General features: G+C 44.6%; 1 protein-coding gene across 2 annotated transcripts in view; it reads right to left on the minus strand.

Annotated features, from left to right (window-relative positions):
* Window positions 1–2,962: 2,962 nt before the first annotated feature.
* BEND2 (BEN domain containing 2) overlaps window positions 2,963–23,782 on the minus strand; it is a 42,392-nt gene continuing 21,572 nt past the window's right edge. The window contains exons 1-9 of one of the 2 annotated variants that reach the window (XM_044286148.1): window positions 19,589–19,676; window positions 17,566–17,640; window positions 15,232–15,333; window positions 10,850–11,357; window positions 9,036–9,233; window positions 6,553–6,674; window positions 5,487–5,697; window positions 4,336–4,539; window positions 2,963–3,531 (exon numbers count right to left, since the gene is read on the minus strand). In XM_044286148.1, the coding sequence (XP_044142083.1) occupies window positions 3,359–3,531; window positions 4,336–4,539; window positions 5,487–5,697; window positions 6,553–6,674; window positions 9,036–9,233; window positions 10,850–11,357; window positions 15,232–15,330 (1,515 nt within the window). In that variant the 5' untranslated portion in view covers window positions 15,331–15,333; window positions 17,566–17,640; window positions 19,589–19,676 and the 3' untranslated portion in view covers window positions 2,963–3,358. Of the gene's footprint in view, window positions 3,532–4,335; window positions 4,540–5,486; window positions 5,698–6,552; window positions 6,675–9,035; window positions 9,234–10,849; window positions 11,358–15,231; window positions 15,334–17,565; window positions 17,641–19,588; window positions 19,677–23,782 lie in introns of those variants that run through there. The other variant, XM_044286147.1, reaches the window with a different exon arrangement.

Below are 23,782 nucleotides of genomic sequence, written 5' to 3' on the forward strand. Positions count from 1 at the left end.
AGTGTTCAGGGCATAGACTGTAGAAGGTGCGTCTCACTGCTACCACCATTTAGCTTCTTTTGTTCAAACATGGATTTTGTTGCCCAGTGCATGAACAGCAGAAGACGTGTGCTCTAGGAAAAGCTCACTTTTACTGTAAAGCACAGTTTTTACTGCTCATGCTCTGGACTTACCTGTCCAGAGCATGAGCAGTAAAAACAGATGCTTGTTGGAAAGAAACTACTTGATGGCGGCATCGAGACACACCTTCTGCTAAGCATATTATTTACATTTGATTCGGGACATGTGCAGTAGAACCCAAAGGATGAGAGTGCACATAGAGACATGGATGTGCAGGTCAATGGCTTTCCCCCTGGACACATGGTGCATGACCGTTTAAATTGTACTAATTTTGGGCTAAAAAACTGTTTTTTAATTGTTTTTTTATTAAAAATGTCCAACAGTCCTTGTACTACAGGGGTTAATTAAGAGAGTATCTGCAGACCATCAGTTTCTATTTATCTGGAGTCCATTATCCGGCAGAGCACCTGCTCAGTCTGTAGCCCTGTCCTCTAGCTCATAAATACTCATTACAGCTCAATTCTTGTTACACGGATAATGTGATTTAAGTGTTCACAGATCACAGATAAGGGATTCACATGAGCCATTAGATGAGGGGATTCAATGTAAACACAGAACCCTGGTGCTCTGCAAATACACAGACTACACCGTTTTACTAGGGAAGTGGCTGAAAAGTTTTAATAAAGACCAATTAAAAGAATGATTTTTAGCCCAAAACCCATAAGTAGAATGGTGTCCATAGCCTTTAAAGATGAGTGGGGAGCTTGGCGATTACTACTATAAAAACAAATATAATATATAAAGCTGAGTGTATGTATGTATGTATGTATGCATGCATGCGTGTGCATTTCCGCTTAAGGAATCTGCACCGTCACATTTACAATCACGAAATTTGGCACACAGGTACATCAGGTGTCTGGAAAGGTTTTAGACTGGGTCTCAGCTCTCTAGCACGTACCGTTCCTGAGATACTCCCAAAAATGCATTAGCCAATAGAAGCCTCCAGGTCTTTCTCCTCATATCCCAACTGCCATACACATGGTTACGTGACCCTTATCAGCCAATAGAAGCTCACAGGCCCTTAGTCTCCACATACACACAGTTTTACACCAGGTTTCCATAACAACCCAGCCATTTTTCTTCACTGCTGTAGGTCAGCTTTAAAGGGGCAGGGCGCTGTGGATGACACTGTTAAGGGAGCAGAGTGCTGTGGAGGTCACAGTTAAGGGGACGGTCCTCTATGGAGGTCAGTGTTAAAGGGGCAGATTTCTGTAGAGGCCACTGTTAAGGGGGTGCGGTGTTGTGGAAATCACTGTTTAGGAGATGGGGTACTGTGGAGGTCACTAATAAAGGGGCGGCCACTGTGGAGGTCACTGTTACAGGGGGGGGGGGGGGGGGTTGCTGCGAAGATCACTGTTACAGGGGCGGGCGCTGAGGAGGTCTCTGTTAAGGGGGCAGGGAACGGTGGAGGTCACAGTTAAGGGGACGGTCCGCTATGGAGGTCAGTGTTAAGGGGTGGGGTGCTGTAGAGGTCACTGTTAAGAGGGCGGGTGTTGTGGAGGTCACATTTTAAGGTAACGGAGCTCTGTGGAGGTCACTGTTAAGAGGGCGGGTTATTGTGGAAATCACTATTAACGAGACAGGGTACTGTGAAGGTCACAAATAAAGGGCCGGCCGCTGTGGAAGTCACTGTTAAAGGGTCTGGCGCTGTCGAGGTTACTGTTATGGGGGTGGGGGACTATGGAGGTCACTATTAAAGGGGTAGCTGCTGTGGAGGTCACTGATAAGGAGATTGGGTACTAAGGTCACTAATGCGGCTGCTGTGGACGTTACTGTTAAGGGGGAAAACCACTGTGGAGGTCACTGTTAAAGGGGCGGGCACTGTAGAGTTCAGGGAGGAGGGGGACTATTAAAGGGGCAGCGGGGTACTGTGAGGTCACTGAAGTCAGCGGGGTACTGTGAGGTCACTGTTAAAAGGGGTTATCCCATCTTAGACAATGGGGGCATATCGCAAGGATATGCCCCCATTGTCTGATAGGTGCGGGTCCCGCACCTACAAGGAGAACGGAGCAGAGAAAGTGGAGGAGGGCGCACTGCGCATGCGCAGCCGCCCTCCGTTCATTTCTATGGAGCCGCCGAAAATAGCAGAGCGCTGGCTCGGCTATTTCTGTCGGCCCCATAGAAATGAATAGGAGTGTTGGCCGCGCATGTGCGGTGTGCTCCCATTCACTTCAATGGGAGAGGCGGGGAGCTGTGCCTGGTGGTGGTCGGACCCTGGGAAACCCGGGGTCCTCCAGCCACAACTCTCCCCGGCTCCGTTCTCATTGTAGGTGCGGGTCCCAGAGGTGGGACCCGCACCTATCAGACAATGGGGCCATATCCTTGCGATATGCCCCAATTGTCTAAGATGGGATAACCCCTTTAAGGGAGCGGGGTACAGTGGAGGTCACTGTTAAAGGGGCAGTCGCTGTGGAGGTCTGTTAAGGGGGCCAGGAATGGTGGAGGTCACAGTTAAGGGGACTGTAACCTATGGTTAGTGTTAAGGGGCGGATGCTGTAGAGGTCACTGTTAGGCTAAATGCACACGATCAGGATTGCGTGCGGATTTTCCGCACTGTAGGTTATGTACATTTTATTCTATGAGAATTTGAAATTCTCAGTGCACACGATGCAGATTTTTTCTGTGCGGATTTTAAAATCCGCAGCATGTCAATTTATTTTATTTTTCCTGACCGGGTTTTCTTCATTCACTTAGTAAAATCCGCACGCAAATCTGCACCAATTGATGGGGGATACACAAACATTAAATGAAATAGATCAGGCATGCTCAACCTGCGGCCCTCCAGCTGTTGCAAAAACTACAACTCCCAGCATGCCTGAACAGCCTACAGCTATCAGTCTACAGCAGGGTATTGTGGGAGTTGTAGTTTTACAACAGCTAGAGGGCTGCAGGTTGAGCATGCCTGAAATAGATGATATATACCCGTGCAAAGCAGGGTCCTTCTGCTAGTACAAAATAAAGGAGAATCAAACATGTTTAACTGGAACAATTCTATAGGCGGGGGATAATAAAATTAACATAACCACAATACAAATCATAGACATATTTTCTGTAAAACTATAAATGAAAGTACATTTCCACATTATGTATTGGGTAGTATTTCAAAGTAGTCAGTAAAACTGTGTCAGTAGAAAAATATCTCAGTAGACAAAGGCACATCTCGGCACCAACCAGAAATTTATGGACAGCAACCAAATCATGCTGGACAGCTTCAGCATCAGATGGCTACTTCAGGCTGTCAAAATAAATGATCCATAATGCCAAGAGAGGTCCTTTTCCGAGTTTGCAATGATGCTTTTTTCTGATCATGACGAAGGCTTCGGATGGTACTATTGATCGCAGCCACACACGCTTTCCAGTCTTGACCATTTTCCTTCAGATCAAACGCTGGGTAATTCTGTTGTAGGAAGTCTACAGAAAAAAAAAAAAAGAAGTAAATTAAGACCAATTTGGAAATCTATACTACTTGTATTTCTATACAGCACTGACCTCTGAGGAAAAGTGATAAAGCTTTGTTTTACACTTGTCCTTTAACATCCTAACAGTCACATTAAAATAGAAAAACCCCTCCCAAAAATGTCACTTTTTTATTGTAGGAAAAAAAAAATATTAAAGTCTGTCTCCTACTGGATTCCCCATTGTAGAATATTTCTCAGACTGAATGGTTTTTGATCTTTAAACATTTATTAACACTGAAGAGTATTTTAATTACCACCAAATACATTTAATATGTATGTACCGTTACAAAACACTCACGCTTGAGGCACGTAGCAGTGGCTTATCCTCTGCATGCTGCAATTCAACACGCACAATTTTCTTCCCTCTGACATCTGCCATCAGGGAAAAGTCGGGTCACCACCATACACAATAGTCAGTCCTGCTGATATCGACAGATTCAGACGACTCATCTAATGTGTATGTGCATCTTTGCAGATGAACAGGACAACAAAAATAACACTAAATTACTATACTAATTTTCCATACTTGCTTTTAAAAAAACTTACTTTTTAGGCCATTAAAGGGGTTACTACACACACAGGTATGTACAGGCTCTGGCTTCTTACTTACAAGGAGCCATGGAATCTGAGGGGTTAAACGTATGCGAACTGCATTACCGCCGATCGCAGACATTATCTGCTATAGAGCTCGGGAGCCATCTGCCATACATGTACAGAGGATGTCGGGAAGGGGTTAAGAACAAAGCAATTCTCATACCTCTTAAAGCAGCAATTCTGTTGGAGTCTAATGGAAGAACACCACGTTCCACATTCCCATAAACATTGCTCTTCACAAGAATTTCTTCCGGGAAGAGATGCCTAATCAAATACCTCGCAGAGAGTTCTGGACGAGACTTTCCTTTGCCAATATATATGACTGAGAATGGTAACTGCACGTTTCTCCAGGCTTCACCAAAATGTTCTAAGCAGAAAAAGAAAAAAACATCTTCTGGTACAATTTAAAGTGAATTGTCTGTGCTACAGATATGGATAACCTATCCTTAGGATTCCCGGCATTCCCGCCAACCAGCTATTTGAAGGGGCCTTGATGCGTCTTCAATGTTTACCTGTATGCCATTCAAGTCAATGGGAAAGGAAGCTGTAATTGCATAGCACCGTCACCACAAAGTAGATGGCGGGCAGGTAAATGGAATTAAAGAGAACCTGTCACCATGAGAATATTTTGCTGAATCTTTCCCGATAAAATTTGCTTAGCACTGTCTGCTCTTTGGCATGATGTCTGCAGATCACTCTGCATTTTCATTGGGACAGGTTCCCTTTTAAAGGGGTTGCCCCCCTTCCCCGCAGAACTTATGTAAGCATACTTGGTCCCCAAGTGCTCTGGTTCCCTGCTTGTCAACTTCTGGAGTGGATGGAAGAGATGTGTACTGTTGCAGCCAATGACTGGTCACAGTGGTGATATGCGTCATTGGCTGTAGTGGCACACTTGACCTCTACTCCGGAAGTTGACAAGGGAACTGGAGCATGGTGGACTGAATGATCCCCTCCACAAAACCCGCGTTTGGGTTGACCAAAGCGGTTTCAAAGATGAACAATCCCTTTAATATAACAGTGCCTGGAAAAAACTATGGATGAGTTTATTGAAACAGCCTAAAAGCCCCATTCACAGCACAGCATTTCGTACTGTTAAAAAGTGAAAGCTGTGATGTGACTGGTTGATATGAGCAACAAAATAATGTTTTTAATGTAGACAGTTTTCATAAAAGTCTCCCCCCCCCCCCCCCCCCAGAACCACGTGTGGTAAATGCAGCTTCAAGTAAAGTAGAAAAATAGCAGATACACAAAATAAAGAAAATATAAAGTAATACAGAATTCTGCCTGTAAACACGGACTAGCCAGGAGCATTACCTATAGGGTCTGAGGCTTTCTGTTTTCCAGACAATCTCATTTTCTGAGCTGAAGATGACCTGTTATCCTTCTGTTTCTTTAGAGTATTAGGAGGTACAGCGTGGACATCATCTGGAACTTCCACCGCGTTGTCCTCTTCCGTCGCATCATCAGAATCCAAGCAAATGGAGTCATCAGGAACTTGTGGTGTAGCTTTAGGATAGACATTGACCTTCAGGAAAATACATAGTAATAATACTCTTTATATAGCACCAGCTTATTCTGCAGCATTTTACATTTGTGAGGGTGCATGTGCAAACAAAATCAAACGTTACAGCGTAACAAACTAATAAATAGAGGACTGAGGGCCCTGCTCACAAGAGCTTCCAATCTATGAGGAACTAGGACAGACACAAAAAGGTAAAAAATGCTTGTTTTGTACAATGGTCCAGCCAGCTTTTATACTATAAGGGGGATTACACATCAGCCAGTCATGCAACTAATATAAGTGTATGCACAGAGTGTGGGGGATACTGTGGGGAACTCGTCACCTCCGCCGGCTCCCTGCTAAAATCCATACCATTTGAGGCTTTAGCTGAGCAGGCAAGGCAGCAATGTGATATAGGAGCTCCTGCTGTACTCATTCCACTCTGCGTAAAGCCTGTACGGACATGGTCTGCAGACTATTAGTCTGCTAAAGCCTCAAATGCTATAGATTTTATCAGGGAGTCGGCAGAAATGATGGGTCAAACAACTCCAGAGGTTCCGGTCACAGACTAAAATACATAGCTGGATGTTTAGACTAAAAGACCATAGTTAATGGTTGTCTCACTTCAGAAAATGGAATTTATCATATAGAAAAATGCACTTCATAAAAAGCACTTACTAATGTATTGCGATTGTCTATACTGCTTCCTTTGCTGGCTTGATTTATTTTTCCATCACATTATACACAGCCCTTTACCAGGGGTTATGACCACTGTGCAATCCAGCAGTGGTGGCCGTGCTTGAACAGTATAGGAAAAAGTGTCGGCCTCTCTGGTGTCAGAGACCTTGGGAGCATGTAAAAAACGGAGGGAAAACTTACTGTACTTTTCTTTGCTTCTAAATGCAAACATCGAATCATGGCATTAACATTTGTGACACAGGTTTTCCAGTCTTTTCCATTTTCGCCAACATCACATTCAGGGAATTCAGATGCTAGAAATTCTGCCAAACAAAGAGTTAAGCCTAATGAAGAGATTTATTTTGAGATGCACTATAAAAACAGTGAGACACAGGCACTGAACGCTTCTCACTTTTATTCACTACAATGTTTGTTATTGCTCTGAAAGCTTTAACCCGAGGTGCACAACCTGCGGCCCGGGGGCCACATGCTGCCCTTGATACCATTCTGTGCGGCCCCCAACCATCTGGTAACATACATCTATGTCTATGTCTTGTGGCTGCTCACATGTATTTTTCATGTATTTCTCCCATTAGATGGGAGTCCTGGAACTGTAACTAGACATTAATGGTGTATAATGTGTGTTCAATAAGTACAAAATTTCAGTTGTTAATACACCTTTAAGTCAGGCAATGTGGCCCCCAACCAGGAAACGTTGTGCACCCCTGCTTTAACCCCTTCCCGACATTAGATGGACATCATAATGGCAGAAGAGGTGTATGAAGGGCGCTGAGGAGCTGTGTGCTGGCTGTGTTATACAGTTGACTCCCGCAGTGATTGGGATTATACATAGTGACAGCGGTATCTGAGTGACTGGGATAAATGGAGGGGGCTCTCTCTGTCCTCCCATCACCCCCTTGTGACACAATTGCAGAGTGTCAAAGGGCTGTCAGGGCAGCCAATGTCCTTGTGAAGGCTCCCAGGTCTGTCATGTTACTGCTCCTATTACACCCTGATGTGGGTGTATTGTACAATTTTTTTTTTTAAAAAGTAAAAAATGGGTTCATTGGAAATAACTGACCAAAACACTGACGTGTGAATGGGGTATAACTCAAACACAGCATACCTTGATGTGCTACGCTGTTTCTGTAGGTCTCATGAACCGCACTTGGAGCTACTGAAACAGCGAGCACCAGAGTGCTCTGCTGTTTCACAGCCTGGAGGTGGGAGGACTGTGTGTTATCTCGCCGGAGAAAGGAAACAACCCCTTTAATAACACCTTTATTTCTAAAACTTTTTCAGTTATGCCGAGGATGGATCCATCAGTTCAGATACCCATATCAAAGAAATTGGTCAAAGGATATGGTGTTAACCGATAGGGAAAAATGTTAGAAAATGTATGAACCTTCCTATAAATATATGGCTAACATTTAGTGCCGCCTCCTCCATCAATATAAAACCCCTGCACAACCCCTTTAATGGCTGTGCAGCACCTTCGATACACTGTACCTTAAGACAGATTTCACACAAATTCCAGACGGGTGGGGCGAAGACATCTGACTATTCTAGAAAAAGGCATTTTTCTTTAATATGATATATTACGAAGTTTCATATTTTCACTTGTACTATTGAATGAAGCAAGGCTGATTAAAACGACAGTGACCATTAAAAGGGATTGTTAAGGTTCAGAGCTGAACCCAGACATACCCTTATTTTCACTCATGCTCCGATGCCCTCCCTTGCCCTACACTAAATTGCGCAGGGCACGGGCTCTTTTATCATAACACACTGCAGGGCAGAAACTTCCACCCAGCAGTGTGTTCGGTGACGTCACAGGCTCTGATGGGTGGGCTTTAGCGCTGCCCTAGCCGTTTTACTGGCTAGGTCAGCGCTAAATTCCGCCCATCAGTGCCGGTGACATCACCGGGCTTCCTGGCAGCCCCATGGAGAGCACCGGTACGTCACCGGATCTCCAAAAAATGCCTTTGCCCTGCGCGATTTAGCGCAGGGCAAAGTAGAGCATCGGAGCATAAACTGCTCCGATGTTCAAGTCAGGGGGGCTTCCGGGGTGAAAATGGAGGGATGTCCGGGTTCAGCTCTGAACCCGGACAACCCCTTTAATGATGTTTATTCCCATTATTATCCTAAAACCATTGTGTATTATTTTTTTATTTATCACATCAAAAATACACTGGGGGACATTTATCAATCACTTTACGCCAATCAATTGTGGTGTAAAAAAGTCACACGTCATGGCGCACGGCATCTGTGCACCATAATGTGTGACTTTTTGAGGTTCTCTGCACTTTTCTGAAGGGCTGATAAAAAGGGGGAGTGGCTATGTGCTGCCGGCCACATTTACTATAACTTTCGCCAGAAAGTGGCGGAGGTTATAGCTGAAGTCTATGTCAGCCTGTAGTTGGCGTAGACTCCAGTTTCTGGCCCACTGCAGGGCAGAGACGCTCCTGATTTGTTAAGAGGCTTTTGCTTCTTAACAAATCAGGCGCATCTGACACCAGTGCAGGGAGATGAAGACTGGAGGATGGATCTACCCCATTGTTTCTACAAGTTATAACCAATCTAGGATCCAATTAGTATAGCATCTACCATGCTGAGATCAATTTAGTGTTCGATCATTATCAGTCATAAGCTAATAATTCAAAAATTACCTCCATTTACATTACCTCTTATTGCAACAACCTTGTTGGCATCAAGTGCCATCAATCCTTGGACGCTTTTTCCACTAGCGCTGCTCAACGCCTCTTTACTGAACAAGGCACGAACCAAGTACCGGGCTGCATACTTTGCCTGTGTTTTCTGTTTTGCTTTCATCAAGACGCTGCCTGGGACTTGGATATTCCTACTTGGATCTCCAAGAAACTCTAACAATATAAGCACGATATAATCAGTGCACAAGTTACAAAACAAAGACCAAAAAATGTAATGATCACTTATTTACAATCTACCGTAACTCTACTTAAATTCTAAAAGTATTGGGTAGGTCTGGTATACAGCAAAATATCGCTCTCTGCTCCGTTTGTAATCACTTGAGTCTGGAAGTAAAGATCTGTGCGGCTTGCATCATAGATAAGGAAGCTTAGCATTTCTGGTCTCCAGGGCTTAGGATGGGGCACTGATCTCCTAGGACATATAGAAGAATCCTTTATATGTGTGAAGGCTTTGCAAAGGGCCAGAATAGTACCATTGTGGCCAATACCTGGCCACAGCGATGATGTCCTTTCCTGCATAATGAGATGTCATCCATACTAATAAAATATAATATTTATAGACGCAGTGAGAGTCACTCAACCTATGGCTGAACACATGCCAATAGCCGAGGACCCCTGTTAATAGGTGCTACACTCAACACCAAACAGCCAAACACCAGTGCTAACATGCTCGAGTGCACAAGTTGAAATGCTCAACGCGCTTCTGTGCGCATTATATAAGCACTTCCTCAGGAGCACAATAATTTCGCACCAAAAAACTATATTGTAGTGCCTGCCTAAGCGAGCTACTCTTGTAGGGGAGCCGGCGTACTAACAAACGGCTCTGGTATGAGCCTCGGCACTATAAGGGCTGTGCATGTAAGGACACTAAGGTTACTAATGTTGAAAGAAAGAAAAAAATATAAAAGTAAAAAAATACCCCTCCATATCTGAAGCCCTCTACCTATCACAATTTACCTACCTATTTTAGGCTACTTTCACACTTGCGGCAGAGAGATCCGGCAAGCAGTTCCGTCGCCGGAACTGCCTGTCAGGTCCGGCAAAACGTATGTCAACTGATGGCATTAGTAAGACTAATCAGGATTATGATCAGTCTTAAAAATGCCTGATCAGTCAAAAAAAATGCACCGAAATGCCAGATCCGTCTTTCCGGTGTCATCCGGCAAAACGGATCCGGCATTTCCTTTTTTTTTTGGTCTGTGCATGCGCATTCAGGCAAGTCTTCAGATTTTTTCGATGGAGATAAAACTGTAGCATGCTGCGGTTTTCTCTTTTGCCTGATCAGTCAAAATGACTGAACTGGAGACATCCTGATGCATCCTGAACGGATTACTCTCCATTCAGAATGCATGGGGATATAACTGATCAGTTCTTTTCCAGTATAGAGCCCCTGTGACGGAACTCAGTGCCGGAAAAGAAAAACGCTAATGTGAAAGTACCCTTATATGTCATAATAAATGGCAGCTGATGGTTCACAAAAATACATTCTACTTTAGGCTTGATTGACGTAATAAAAGACCTGTCTACGTTGGCGCAAAAGACAATGAATGGAACAGAAGTGCGCATGCACAGCCACTACATTCTCACTGCATCCTTGCAGCAAGGAACAGGCCCTCAGGACCCCCATTCTAGTAAATGGTGGGGGTTGCAGTGGTGGAGCCCACAACATTGATACATGTTTTTTGTTGGACAAGCCCTTTCAAAAAATGTTATAGTTAATTAGCCAGTAGTACTGCTTGGGGGAATGGGTTACCCTACATGTAACTCACCATATACTGGAACCAGCTGAACAGAGGATGAAGGTTGTTCTTCACTGGTAATATTTTTTTGCACAGGGATGCATGGCACTAACAATGGCTCAATCTCTGCAATAGTTGCCCCTGTCGTTTTTTGACCCATTGATGAAGTTGCAAGAGGTGCAGTGATGACTGGTGGAGGAGAACAAGTGCTCTCAGGCAAGGTTTCAATTTTTACTTCTCTGTTCTCTTCATCTGATACAGTGATGAGTGACTGCAAAGAATGGGTAGATACAATGGTGGGCAGAGGAGGACTTGATCTGTAAAAAGTCTGTTCACGTTCTATTGGAGGAGATAGTGAAGGACCTGTGGTGCTCTGATGGCACAGTCTTCTCTGCTCATCAGGCTTCCGTGGATGGCTTGGGGTGTTTCTTGGACGCTGTAGGATCAGTGAGCTTGGGATTCTTTGGTTTAGTTTCTGTAACCTAAAATGACCTTGGGGTAGGGGCTGAGCACCTCTAGGGTGTAAGCTAACTTGTCTCTGTGCAGGAATAGTAAAATGGAAAATATGTTTTAATAAGCAAAATGGAATGTTCGCTTGTGCAACCACTTTACTCTTAGGCCTCTTTCACACGGGCGTTGCGGGAAAATGTGCGAGTGCGTTGCGGGAACACCCGCGATTTTTCCGCGTGAGTGCAAAACATTGTAATGCGTTTTGCACTCGCGTGGGAAAAATCGCGCGTGTTTGGTACCCAAACCCAAACTTCTTCACAGAAGTTCGGGCATGGGATCGGTGTTTTGTAGATTGTATTATTTTTCCTTATAACATGGTTATAAGGGAAAATAATAGCATTCTGAATACAGAATGCATAGTAAAGTAGCGCTGGAGGGGTTAAAAATAAATAAAAAATAATTTAACTCACCTTAGTCCACTTGCTCACGTAGCCGGCATCTCCTTCTGTCTTCATCTTAGCTTTGTGTAGCAACAGGACCTGTGGTGACATCACTCCGGTCATCACATGATCCATCACCATGGTAAAAGATCATGTGATGACTGTGACGTCACCAAAGGTCCTTGTTGCTACACAGAGCTAAGATCAAGACAGAAGGAGATGCCGGGCTGCGCGAGCAAGTGGATTAAGGTGAATTAAATTATTATTAAAAAAATGTTAACCCCTCCAGCGCTATTTTACTATGCATTCTATATTCAGAATGCTATTATTTTCCCTTATAACCATGTTATAAGGAAAAATAATAATGATCGGGTATCCATCCCGATCGTCTCCTAGCAACTGTGAGTGAAAATCGCACCGCTTCCGCACTTGCTTGCGATTTTCACGCAACCCCATTTACTTCTATGGGGCCTGCGTTGCGTGAAAAAACACACAAAGAGGAGCATGCTGCGATTTTCACGCAACGCACAAGTGATGCGTGAAAATCACTGCTCATGTGAACAGCCCCATAGAAATGAATGGGTTCAACTCACGCATCGCATCCGCGCGGAATACTCGCCCGTGTGAAAGGGGCCTTAGGCTACTTTCACACTAGCGTTTCTATTTTCTGGTATTGAGATCCGTCATAGGGTCCCAATCCTGGAAAAAAATGCTTCCTGTAACTGCACAGAATGGAATGCTCCAAAATGCATTCTGTTCCGTTCTGATACCACCGGAGAACAAACCACAGCATGCTGCGGTTTGCTTTCCGTCCTGGGACGCGGAGCAAAACGGATCGGTCATGACCCACAAGGCAAGACAAAGGGCACGGATCTGACACAATAGAAAACGGATCAGTCTCCCATTGACTTTTAATGAAGTTCATGACGGATCAGTCTTTGGTATGTTAAAGATAATACAACCGGATCCTGGTTGTATTATCAGTAACGGAAGCTTTTTTCCTGAACCCTGCTGGATACAGCAAAAACGCTAGTGTGAAAGTAGCCTTATATGTGTCAATGTAACTAAAATTAAAAAAGTACCTTTTCAGAAATCTGATGGTATAATGTAAACTGAACCTCTCCAGGTGCACAGGTACATATGCAAATCATGCACGGTGGCCCTGTAATTCACTAGCGCTGACATATCAGTCACTCTGCAAAGCAGCGGGTGCAATGACAGGGAGCTGCGATTGCGCCACTCCACATCACTATACCCTTCAGATGCCGCATTCATACATGATCGCAGCATCTAAGAGTAAAAAGGCAGTGTAAAATTTACAGGAAAAAAATTTAAAAAAAGATTAAATCATACTTACCGCCTCCATTTGCCTATGACGGGTCGGCCGCCACCATCTTGTTTGAAGATCTGGTGTGAAATCTCGCACGGACCGAGATGATGTCATCTCCACGCATGGGATTTTGGCTGAGATCTTCAATAAAGATGGAGGCGACGGCTGGCCTGTTGTGAGCAAATGGAGGAGGCAGGTATGATTTTTTTTTTTGTGTGTGTTTTTTTTTCTTCACACTATTTCAGGTTAAATCGTTTCGCAACCACGATGCACGAGGAAATTCGGCTTCACGGCAAATCCAATTTATCCTAAAATTCGGATCAAATTCCACTTCGTTGGAATCTATTCACTCAACTCTACCTGTCACCACTCCTGACATGTCTGTTTTAATAGCTACATGCAATAACAATTCCAGAACATATATTCTTATGGCTCCATGTTGTTTTACTTTATTATTTTAACTAGAAGTTATGAATCAATTGCTAGCAGTCTGCAGTAAGGGTACAGAGGGGTGGTAACTAGTTGGGGTGTGTACCTGCACAGTCTGACTAACCAGTCAGTGCTGCCATTGTCAGATTGTGATGGGACCCTCCCCCCCACCTGGTTACCTCCCCTCTGTACCCTTACTGCAGACTGCTAGCAATTCATTCACAACTTCTAGTTGAAATAATATAGGAATGGCACAGATGCTTAAGAATAGTTGTTACACAGTGAATGCATGTAGCTATAAAAAAGGGCATGTCAGGAGTGGCGACGGGTCCTCTTTAAGTTCCTCCCTTCACATCTTTAGTACTACAAAGTGTTGATAATGGGAAAAACCTATTGCTGTAGGTTATACTACTTCATTTACATCTGGTGCTCTGCTCACTGGTGACGAAACAGGCCCCATATTGTAGCTTTCTGTTGGAACAGTTGTGTCCGGTGGCATGCAACACAAGAATATAGAGACTACAATTGATAACTGCCCTTAAATTCGTTTTCCAGGATTTGACTCTTTTTAAAGTAGCCACACAGTGTGTGGAACTTCATGAAAGAATCATACTCACCTGTTCCCACCACTCTGGTCCGATGCTCCATTCAGTAATCTTCGGGGCCACAGCTTGTTTACTTCTGGCCAGGATACGCACAGGGTCAAGTGCACTGCTGCAGCCAATGACTGGCCTCAGTAGTGACATGTCCCCAAGTGGCAAGCCAATGCTTGGTCATGTGCTGCTTGGTGACACATCACCGCTGAAGTTAGTTATTGGCTACAGTGGCATACGTGACCCCATCTATACCCTGTGAAGAAGTAAATAAACCAGGGGAAGACTGCTGAAGTGGCAGGAAGCAGGCAAGTATGATCCTTTCATTAAAGGGGTTCTCTGGGAATGATTTAAAATGGCCGCCAGCAACCCATCCTAGAATGTTAGGAGGACTAGATGGTAATGATGTGATCCTGCCTATGATGTGCCATCATGGCTGAGCAGCCTCCCAGGAAAAATCACCAATATGTAGTATATGCAAGTGCCAGAGTGTAGTATGTAGCGAGATCCCGACCCCTTACTCTGCTAGGCAGCTCTGCAAGTGGAGGAAACCAGTCCTGTTCCCATTCTAGGACAGATTGCTGGTGGCCATTTTAAACCATTCATGCAGAACCCCTTTAAGTGTCACACGCTAGGGGGATACTTAAAGGGATATTTCCCATTGTCTGATAGGCTTCATTTTAGAGAAAGGTGTGGGTCGCAACTCTGGGACCCACTTCTATCTCTAAAACTAAGCCTAACAGGAGGCTGGCAATGTGGGGGCTGGCAGTGCCAGGTCCAGTCAGCACCAATCCTTCCTACTGGCCCACCGAAAATAGTCGAGCGGCGCCCTTAGCCATTTTCAGAACCCCATAGAAATGAATGGGAATGCACCTCGCTTGTGCGGCCACCGCTCCCACTCATTTCGGACCTGCACCTATAAGACAATGGGGACATATCCTAGCGATATGCCCTCATTGTCTGAGATGACACACACAACCCCTTTAAAGAGGTTTTTTAGGATGTGGTCCCTTTTTAAGTTTTTTGGCAAAATCTTTTAATCCAACATTCACCATGCAGATAATTAATGCACATGCACAACGGAACTTCAAAAAAGTTGAAGAAAAAAAACCTACAATGAATGCTATAAATAACTAATTAACTAAAAACAACAACATTTAGCTGACTCACAGACTTGAAATGTGGCTTCATCCGGACATGGTACATCTCAGATACCTTCCTCTGGAGTAAATCCATCTTCTTATCCAGTCTGAGGACCATTTCGTACATTGCCTATAGTGTTATAATGTTGCAGTAAGTTGCCACTGTGGTAGCTAATACATTCTTTAAAGGGTCACATAAAACTTTTGATATGTCATGGAGTAATATCAAGTTTTGATTGGTGCGGTCCGATTGCCGAGACCTACACCAATTGCTAGAACGAGAGAAACGTTCACGTATGACACACGCTCTCTCCTTGCTACAGGACAGGAAGCGAGATGGATGCAATAGAATGTCTATGGGCCCCTCTCGATTCTGTCCCTTGCAGCGAAGAGACAGTCCACAATATGCGAGCCCTTCTGTCTCCTCATTCTAGCGATCAATGGGGTCTAAGCATTTACACCCCCATCAATGAAAACCTTTGACATGTCTCTGACATATCAAAGTATTTATGAACACTCAGAGACCCTTTAACACTTTAAGCTCACATATGACAACACCAATAAATGAAATAAATCCACAACACTGGTAAGAATTGAACCACTTCATTACCGGAGTGTTTACCCCCCTTCCTTACCAGGCCAGTTTTTCAGTTGTAGCAATTAGAGATGAGCGAATTTCATATTTTAAAATTTGGTCACGCTTGGTTTACTGGTAAAAGGTGAATTGCGTTATGGATTCTGTTGCCACGGACCATAACGCAATTCTATGACGGAATGCATATTAGAGGCATTCCGTTATTCATTCCATCATAATAGAAGTCTATGGCCTGCATCCATCCCGTTTCCGTTAAGCAGGGGAGTCCTGTCCTGCATAATGGAAACGGGACGGATCCGTTTTGTAGCCCATAGACTTCTATTATGACGGAATGAATAACGGAATGCCAGTCTACATGTATTTGATATTTTTCTCGGGACACAGACCTTTCTTTTGTGCCATTAGTTGATGGATATAATACAAAAATATATATATATATATATATATATATATATAAAACATTTAAGGAAAAACTGAAAATTCGGAATATTTTTTTATATTTTTTCTTTCTTATCCAATTCTTTTTCTAACTATTACAGAAGGTTTCAAGACAAAACATTTCTGAAACCATTCCCGTACGCTTGTACCCCAAAAGTGGATGTTAAGTATGTATTTTATCTATTGGCTGGGCCCGCCGCAAGACTTCAAAAGACTGGAGCAGATTTTGGCGGCCTATTTTTCTATTGCTGGTTCTAGGGCACCATACTGCCAGACAAATCTTGTACAGCGCCAAAACATTACAAGCCCCTTCAAAGTGACTTTTTTTATGTTATTCGCCTAAGGTTTTCATCTTGGGGAAATGTAGACATTTTAAGGGGGTTTTTTTTGTAAATATTTTTGTGTGTGTTACTATATTTTAAGCAGAAAAAAACCATGTTATACAAAATATATCTAAAACAAATACCTAGATTTTGAAAATAAACAAGTGTGTGTATGTTTGTATATTTTACACATGCAGATTCCACTATACTATTGCTAAAACTAATAAATATATATAAAATATATCTTTTTATTTTATTGCTTATGAACGAAAAAGGGGTGGGATGTTTGTATGGGTGTGTATGTAGTCTAATTACTATAGCTATATATTTTCATTTTTATTTTCTATTTTTTTTTTAGCATTTTCTTATTTATTAACTTTTTTTTTTAAGTGAATTAACCCCTTTCTGCCAGTCAGCAGGCTGACATTTCATTATAAAGACAGCAGGTGGAGCTCTTACATAAGAAAAAGCGCTCTCCGCTGTATTTCAATTTCTTCAATGTAATACACGCTTGTAGGGGAGTGCTACAAGCGTGTATTACAACCACACTGCTCCCGCTGGCCAAGGCACATGTCATAGTTTTATTCCGGCCGCTTCTAGGCATGTGCCCCCATTATAGTGAATGGGGCCGGAGAGGACTTCCGGCGGCACGGATCAGTCAGGCTGTTCACCTGCCGGAACAGCCTGCCGCTAATGTGAAAATAGCCTTAATTATAGATCTGGAATAGGCCCTTTCAAATGTTTGTCATTAGTCCCAGAATTTTCTAGTTACAGACATGACAAGATGCAATTTGATGGACCCTGTAGAGCAGAAGCAGGGTGATGGTTGTATGCAAGGACCCAAGAACATCCAGTCCCTAGCAGGAGATGAAAACACTGAAAGGAGCAAATGGATTCAGGGCACATGAGGAAATAAAAAAATGTAGCCACTAAGTTTTGGTTTATGGGGTACATTTGCTGTACCACATGAGCATAGTAAAGATATGCACAGGACAGTTTTCTATACCTGGCAATAGCTGAGAACTTCTGTGAGCGTTGGCAGCTGTTCTCCAGAGTAAGAGACATCCGAAATGATGCTTGCCTGATGAAAGATAGTACATATTAACGTATTTCTGACATACGATTTGCGCTCAATTAAATCATTCACTGATCATATAAAGATGATACAACACCATGCTAATGAGCTGGGAACAAGTAAAAACAAACTAGAGATCATATGAAATATTCATTGACAGAAAACAGACAGGTTGCATGTTCTTTAACAGCTAGCTATAGCCATTAGATGTTTCTTGTGAGATCATGCGGATTTCTCTGGGCAACCTGTTAATATAATAGGATACTTTTCCAGAGAGTGATAACCGTCCCCAACAAGTGCTGATAGACAACATACAAGTCGATCGGCACAAACAGACAGCGGATGGGCCACTTGCATAGGCAAATGTAAAACACTCTACTGCAAAGGAGACTTGCAGAGTAGCCTTTCTACTCTCTACAGTTGCCTAAGGGTACTTTCACACTAGTATTTTTGTTTTTCAGTTTTATCCTAATGCATTCTGAATGGAGAGCAATCTGTTCAGGATGCATCAGTTCAGTCCCTCTTACGTTTTTTGGCCAGAGAAAATACCGCAGCATGCTACAGTTTTCTCTACGGCCAAAAATCCTGAACACCTGCCGCAAATGCATTAAACATAGAAACATAGAATGTGTCGGCAGATAAGAACCATTTGGCCCATCTAGTCTGACCAATATACTAAATACTATGGACAGCCCCTGGCCCTATCTTATATGAAGGATGGCATTAATGCCGGATCCGGCCCCAAGTGTTCCGAAAAAAACGGATCCGGTTTTGCGGTCTGCGCATGCGTAGACCTTTAAAAATGTGAAAAAGATAAATACCGGATCCGTTTTTTCTGGATGACAACCGGAGAGACTGATCCGGTATTGCAATGCATTTGTGAGACGGATCCGCATCTGGATCAGTGTTCAAATGGTATCCGTTTGCATACAGATTGCCGGATCCGGCAGGCAGGAATCCAACAACGCAAGTGTGAAAGTACCCTAATATTACCGAGATGTTTGGTGACTCAGCCAGAAAAGAAAGAACCCTCCTAATCACCAGTGGTGAATATTGCGGAGGGATATAGATGCCTCCTATAATACAGGGGATCGTAAATATTTTGCCTTGCAGACATACTGTATATATCGCCCCTCATCTATTTTTTTAGATATACATTCAAACGCTTTGTTGCTATGGATAAAGACACTTACTCCTCTAGCATAGGCAGAGTAGGTGGCATGATAGTAGTGCCCTGCCCACTAGGGAGCGAGTAAGTGGGTATGGTCCTCCATTAAGTGTGTTTCTTGAAGGCTACATATCAGAGGATGGTATTGTTTCATACTATCCATAATAGCCCTCCTTTTATTGGCTTCCTTTAACCCCCTGACATTCCAGCTCAAAAGCCTCAGCGAACTAGCAATATACATGCCATAATAACATAAATTAACCCCTTGTGTAACTCTACAGAGTCAGTGGCAGGAATACGTTGTTCTCTCGGGTTATAGCACAAACCCTTATTGTACTTCTCAAAGCCTCATATCTCATAGTTGCAGTCCCCCAGGTTGTAAACCAATAATGTCCCTAAAACGTGCCTCTAGAAAGGCAATTTAAAGTGCTGATTTTCCCAGCAGGCCCCCACTTAGGCACCTAGTTGTAAGTCTGTGGGACTTAATAGTACCAGTAAGAGGGTGGCGCTCCTTATACAGATGTCAACAAAACAGTATAAAAAAAATAGAACAATGCTAATATATAACCACGATTAATAAAGCAGTCTACTCCTCGGCTCCCAGCATGTGTCTCGGCAAGCCTTTGAACAAGGCCATCCATTCCGATATACTCCCCACTGCAGTCTGTTATAGCCATACTCTCCCTTTACAGGACCCTGTCAGCATACCATGTTAACCCTACACAACTACCCTCCCGCACGATCATGCCCACATACACTCAGTCTCATTGTGTGTGATCATGGTACTTGCGCTTAGATGCGAGTCTGTTCATTTAATCCTCTCTGTTCCTGTCTTCTCTCAACTGGCGTTCATGCCGATCCAGCCATCTCATCGCCTCTTTCGATTCTTCAAAAAAGCTGGTGGAGCCTAGGGCAACCACACTAAGTTTTGTTGGGTACGGCATGGAATATGGGATGTTGAGCGCCCTCAAGCAACGCTTTACGTCAAAAAAATCTCACTCTTCTCTTCTGTATCTCTAGGGAATAATTGGGAAAGAGCGACACCTTGTGATCATTGAAGGACAGTTCAGGCAAGTCTCAGCTTTTCTAAGAATAATGTCTTGATCTCTATAGTGTAATATCTTCATCAGAACAGGCCACGTGCCTGGTGGTAATGGGCGAGTTGGGACTCAGTGGGCTGTTTCAACAGCAAATAGTAGGGTCAATGTCTCTACTCCAAACTTTTCCTTCAGCCATGCCTCCAAAGAATTCCGTGGGGTTCGCTCACTCTACCTTTTCGGGCACCCCTACCATCCGCACATTGTTTCGGCGTAGCCGGTTTTCTAAGTCCTCTTGCTCGGCTGCCACTGAGTCCAACTATCGTGCATGTTCCACTACATCTCTTTTGAGTGGTTGTATGGCGTCCTCCACAACCCCATACGGGCTGTTGTGCGTTCAGCGACTTTCTTTACGTCATGTCTAACAATGGTAATGTCCTCTTTTATTGCTCCCACCTGTACTGTAAGAGTGTTCAACGATTTGCCACATTTAGCGATAGCATGCATTACATCTTTAAGGGTTGGCTCCTCCGAGTCCGAATCCCGGGCCCCCGAATCCACTTCTGTGCCACGTGTCTGTAAGGTGCTGTATCTAATGGGGCTACATATGGCCTCTGCTCTGGTACCGACTGCCTCATTATCAGAGTCCAGGCCTGACTCATCTTGTGGAGGCAGCTGCTTCTTGTGAGCTCTTTTTGCAGCTAGTGTTGAAGGAATATTTTTCTAACTGCCACAGCCTTCCATTGCTCCTCCACTGCATGGCCCAGGCACCTAGGAGTTGCCGCTCCAGTGCCATCTTGGATGTCCTTATCAGCACCTTTCATCTCCTTTTTCTTAATCATGGCAAGGAGGTATTGTTCCTGCCAGGTACCAGAGGGATCCTTAAAAGGTCAGGAGCATGGTAAGTATTTTTGCAGCTAGGGGATTCAGAAAATTCTGGATAAACAGCAAAGAGTGCACAGGAGCTCTGCAGACAAGTGGCCGCTCACATTCCTGGCTAGCCACGCCCCCCCCCCCCCCGTACACACAGTGTGCTGTCCGCATCCACACTTCTGCTCTGCTTCCCCGCAAAAAGATGGTCTGTTTTTGCAGACAAGAATAGGCATTTCTATCATGGAGAAGGACTTTCTTATCCGCAACTTGCAGAACACACACGGTCGGTATCTATGTTTTGCGGATCAGAAAAACAGATACGGTCATGTGAATGGGCCCTTAAAGGGCTTTTGTCACCCCCACTAAAGTATTTTTAATTTTCTTTGGCTACTTAAATTCCTTATACTGCCATATATCAATATATAATGCTCTTACTCAATTTTGTTCAGCAGTTTCTTAAAAAAACTGACTTTTATAATATGTAAATTACCTCTCTACCAGCAAGTAGGACGGCTACTTGCTGGTAGCCGTCGCATCATCCTTTCATAAAGACGCCCCCTCCTCATGTTGATTGACAGGGCCAGCGAACGCGCTCGTCAGGGGCGTACACAGACATCACTGGGCCCCATAGCAAGAGTCTGAATTGGGCCCCCAACCCCGCCCACTACCCACCCCTGGCCCATCCCACCCCCTGGCTCCTCCCCGCCACACCCCCATTTGCCAATAAGAAAATGTATACATGTTCTACTGAAACCGTTAGAAACCTTTAAGAAATAGGTGCTGAATTCAGGTGCTTATAGCGCTTTATAATCCATACTCTCTCTGTATGGGAGTAAGGATCTCAGCCATGTACAGCACACATCACTGCTCCTGCCTGTCTGCTTTGGTAAAGTCGGGCATAAATGGGCGATGTCAGGCTTTAGCAGAGTGGGCACAGGGCGCCATATGTATGCGAGCATATATATCACTCCTCCTGCCTGTGCCCACTGCGGTAAAGCCTGACACAGCTTTGTTACCGGCGCCATTTTTTCATCACTTCCCTCCCCCCAAAAAATAATAAAATGTGATTTAAAAAGTCACACACACTCCAAAAGGGTATCAATAAAAACTACAGTTCATCCCACAAAAAATGAGCCCCCACACAACTCAGTAGATCATATAACTATAAAAAAGTTATGGGGGGTCAGAATATGGTGATGTAAAAAAGTAAATATTTTTTTTTAAATCAAAGTGTTAATGTATTTTTACACTATTTAGACATGAAAAACCTACACATATGTGGTATCGTTGTAATCGTACTGCCCCAGAGAATGAAGGGCACAGGTCAGTTTTGCCACAAAGGTAAAGCTGTAGGAACAAAACCCCTAAAAAGGTGGAAAAATTGTGGGGTTTTCCCACAAAAAAAAGTTATGGCTCAAGGAAGATAGGGAAGGAAAAATAAAATGCAAAAATGAAAAAACCTCTGGTATCCTAAGGGTTAAAGGGGCTATCTAATCCCTATTATGCCCCCCAAATTGCCCAGGCACCGCATACAGTTAATACTTATGCCCAATGGGGGGGTGCAGACAATAGCAGGCTGCGTCAGAAATGAGCCTCCCTAGCGTCACCCGCGATGCTAGGGAGGCTCGTTCCCATTGTGGCCTGTTATTGGCTGCTCCCCCCTATGTCGCAGGATGTATTAATCTGCGTGACGGGAGGGAGGCAGTGGCGGCTGTGTGGGCATCAGGAGCAATGCGGGTGCTGGGGAATGAGGTAAGTAAGGTGCCTGGCCCCGAGCATTTTGGGGGGCATTATATGGGTTGGATAACCCCTTTAACTCATTGCTGCTGATGCTGAGTGTGCACATAGCCACCAATCATATTCTCCCCCCACCCCTGCAAGATGACTGATATGCTGGGGGGCCCTGTAGGATCATAGAGGACTCAGGAGGACAGTGTGCTTCCACCCTCTTCTCCCCAGGGAGTGAGGGGGGGGGGGGGGATTAGGAGGAAAGCACACTGTCCTCCGGAGTCCTCTATGATCCTACAGGCCCCTTTCCCCCCAAACCCCACTGCTTGCTGCTGCCCTCCCCCTATCAAGAATACCCATATCCAACCAATACCATATATGAGCTTTATATTAAGTCTGCTGCTGTCCTCCTACTGTGGCACACTTCACTGGCCAGTCCTTCAGTATGGGCCAGGGGTGTGGGGCACTCACTGGCTGATGACTGTCTTGAGGGCGGGCGGCAGATGGCGGGCAGCACGTGAGCGCAGAGGATAACTCTGCCAAGCCGAGTGCACTGCTCTATTAGGGTGACCAGACGTCCGGTTTTTAGACTCCTGGTCCTCCGTCCGGCACAAGGCCAGGACGGACTGCCAGAAGTCCTCCTTTTTTGTGGTCATCAGCGACTCTAGACTCGACGAGTACGGGGCACTTTAAGGATCACTCGCATCACGGCGTAGAGCGCACCGACATCAGTCGCACGTCTGGCAGCGCCTGCATCGCGCCAGTCAATTCTGGTTTGTGCAGGCGCGGCCACGCAGGAAGTGGAGGAACAGACTCTGAGGAGCGCAGCTGCGCTGAGGTACTCCCTGGTCTGTGCTGTGGGCCGTCGGGGATTGCTCACAGGGGGAAAAGGGCAGGCGCTGGTAATTTTGAAAGGGGTTAATAATACTTACTGTGTGGGTCCTGGGAACAGCTGAAAGGGGAAAATAAATAAGTGTGAAGAGGGGACTTAGGCTACTTTCACACTAGCGTTCATGGGTCCGTTCGTGAGCTCCGTTTGAAGGGGCTCACGAGCGGACCCGAACGCTTCCGTCCAGCCCTGATGCAGTCTGAATGGATGCGGATCCGCTCAGACTGCATCAGTCTGGCGGCGTTCAGCCTCCGCTCCGCTCGCCTCCGCACGGACAGGCGGACAGCTGAACGCTGCTTGCAGCGTTCGGGTGTCCGCCTGGCCGTGCGGAGACGTGCGGATCCGTCCAGACTTACAATGTAAGTCAATGGGGACGGATCCGTTTGAAGATGCCACAATATGGCTCAATCTTCAAGCGGATCCGTCCCCCATTGACTTTACATTGAAAGTCTG

Source organism: Bufo gargarizans, chromosome 3 (genome assembly GCF_014858855.1).
Source record: "Bufo gargarizans isolate SCDJY-AF-19 chromosome 3, ASM1485885v1, whole genome shotgun sequence".
In the NCBI taxonomy this organism is placed as follows: domain Eukaryota; kingdom Metazoa; phylum Chordata; class Amphibia; order Anura; family Bufonidae; genus Bufo; species Bufo gargarizans.